The 798-nt window shown below is 65.5% G+C and overlaps 1 protein-coding gene across 1 annotated transcript in view; it reads right to left on the minus strand.

The window, feature by feature from the left end:
• The window catches only part of LOC106001776 (guanine nucleotide-binding protein-like 1), a 9,920-nt gene extending 9,276 nt beyond the window's left edge, over nt 1-644 (minus strand). The window contains 3 exon segments of the mRNA XM_013036760.1: nt 7-128; nt 131-166; nt 572-644. Coding sequence (XP_012892214.1) covers nt 7-128; nt 131-166; nt 572-644 — 231 coding nt within the window.
• Between the last annotated feature and the right edge of the window lie 154 nt (nt 645-798).

A 798-nucleotide genomic window follows, 5' to 3' on the forward strand; every position in this document is an offset into this window, starting at 1 on the left:
CCGATTTGGATCGTAGCCTCTCGACCCCAGGCCCTGGGAAGGCTGCTGGTTGAGCCTACGGATGTGATGGGTCACAGATTCCCCGTCCGAGGTGTAGGTCTGCTCCTCCCGCCGCTCCCGGCTCCCGCCCGGCTGTTGGAACTCGAGCGTAGCCCATCTTGAAGCCCTGCGGGGAGGGGCCGGTGACGCCAGTGCTGGCCCACTCTTCAGGGACTGAAGGACCCCCAACCCGGCCAGCCAGGTCTCCAGCCTACCCAACTTCTCTTGGGCCTCAGACCTCCCAGCTTCCTTCCCGGGCGGACCCTCCAGGGATGCTGGGGGGTGGGGGGTAGTCACTCCGCCAGGGAACTTGGAGGATGGCGCCCCGTTGGAGCTAGGAGGAACCCCCCTCCCCCAACTCCTTCCCGAGGTGCAGGGGACTGGAGTCGGGAATCCCCTCTGCGGTCTCCCACGCAGATCCTCACGGGCCTACCACCCCTCCCACGCCCCCCCCCTTCCAGAGGTGCGGCGGGCACACCCCTCCTTCCAGAGGTGCGGGAGCCCGGGCCCCGCCCCCTCCTCCCGCACTGACCTCCCTTCCGCTCCCCCTTATGCTGCAACTGCTTCTGCTTCTGCTTCATGCTGAAGGGCTTCTTCCTGGGCATGGCCCGGACCAGTCATCCTGGCCCGCCCTCCGCCGACTCCTGCCACCTGGAATTTTCACTGGCGTGGGCATCTTTGCAGTTCTGGTTATTGTAGCTGTGGTGGTTTTTGTGCTGTGGAGGAAGAGGACTGGAGGTAGGAAGGTGGAGGTCTGAG

Source organism: Dipodomys ordii, unplaced genomic scaffold (assembly GCF_000151885.1).
Source record: "Dipodomys ordii isolate 6190 unplaced genomic scaffold, Dord_2.0 Scaffold406, whole genome shotgun sequence".
Taxonomy (NCBI): domain Eukaryota; kingdom Metazoa; phylum Chordata; class Mammalia; order Rodentia; family Heteromyidae; genus Dipodomys; species Dipodomys ordii.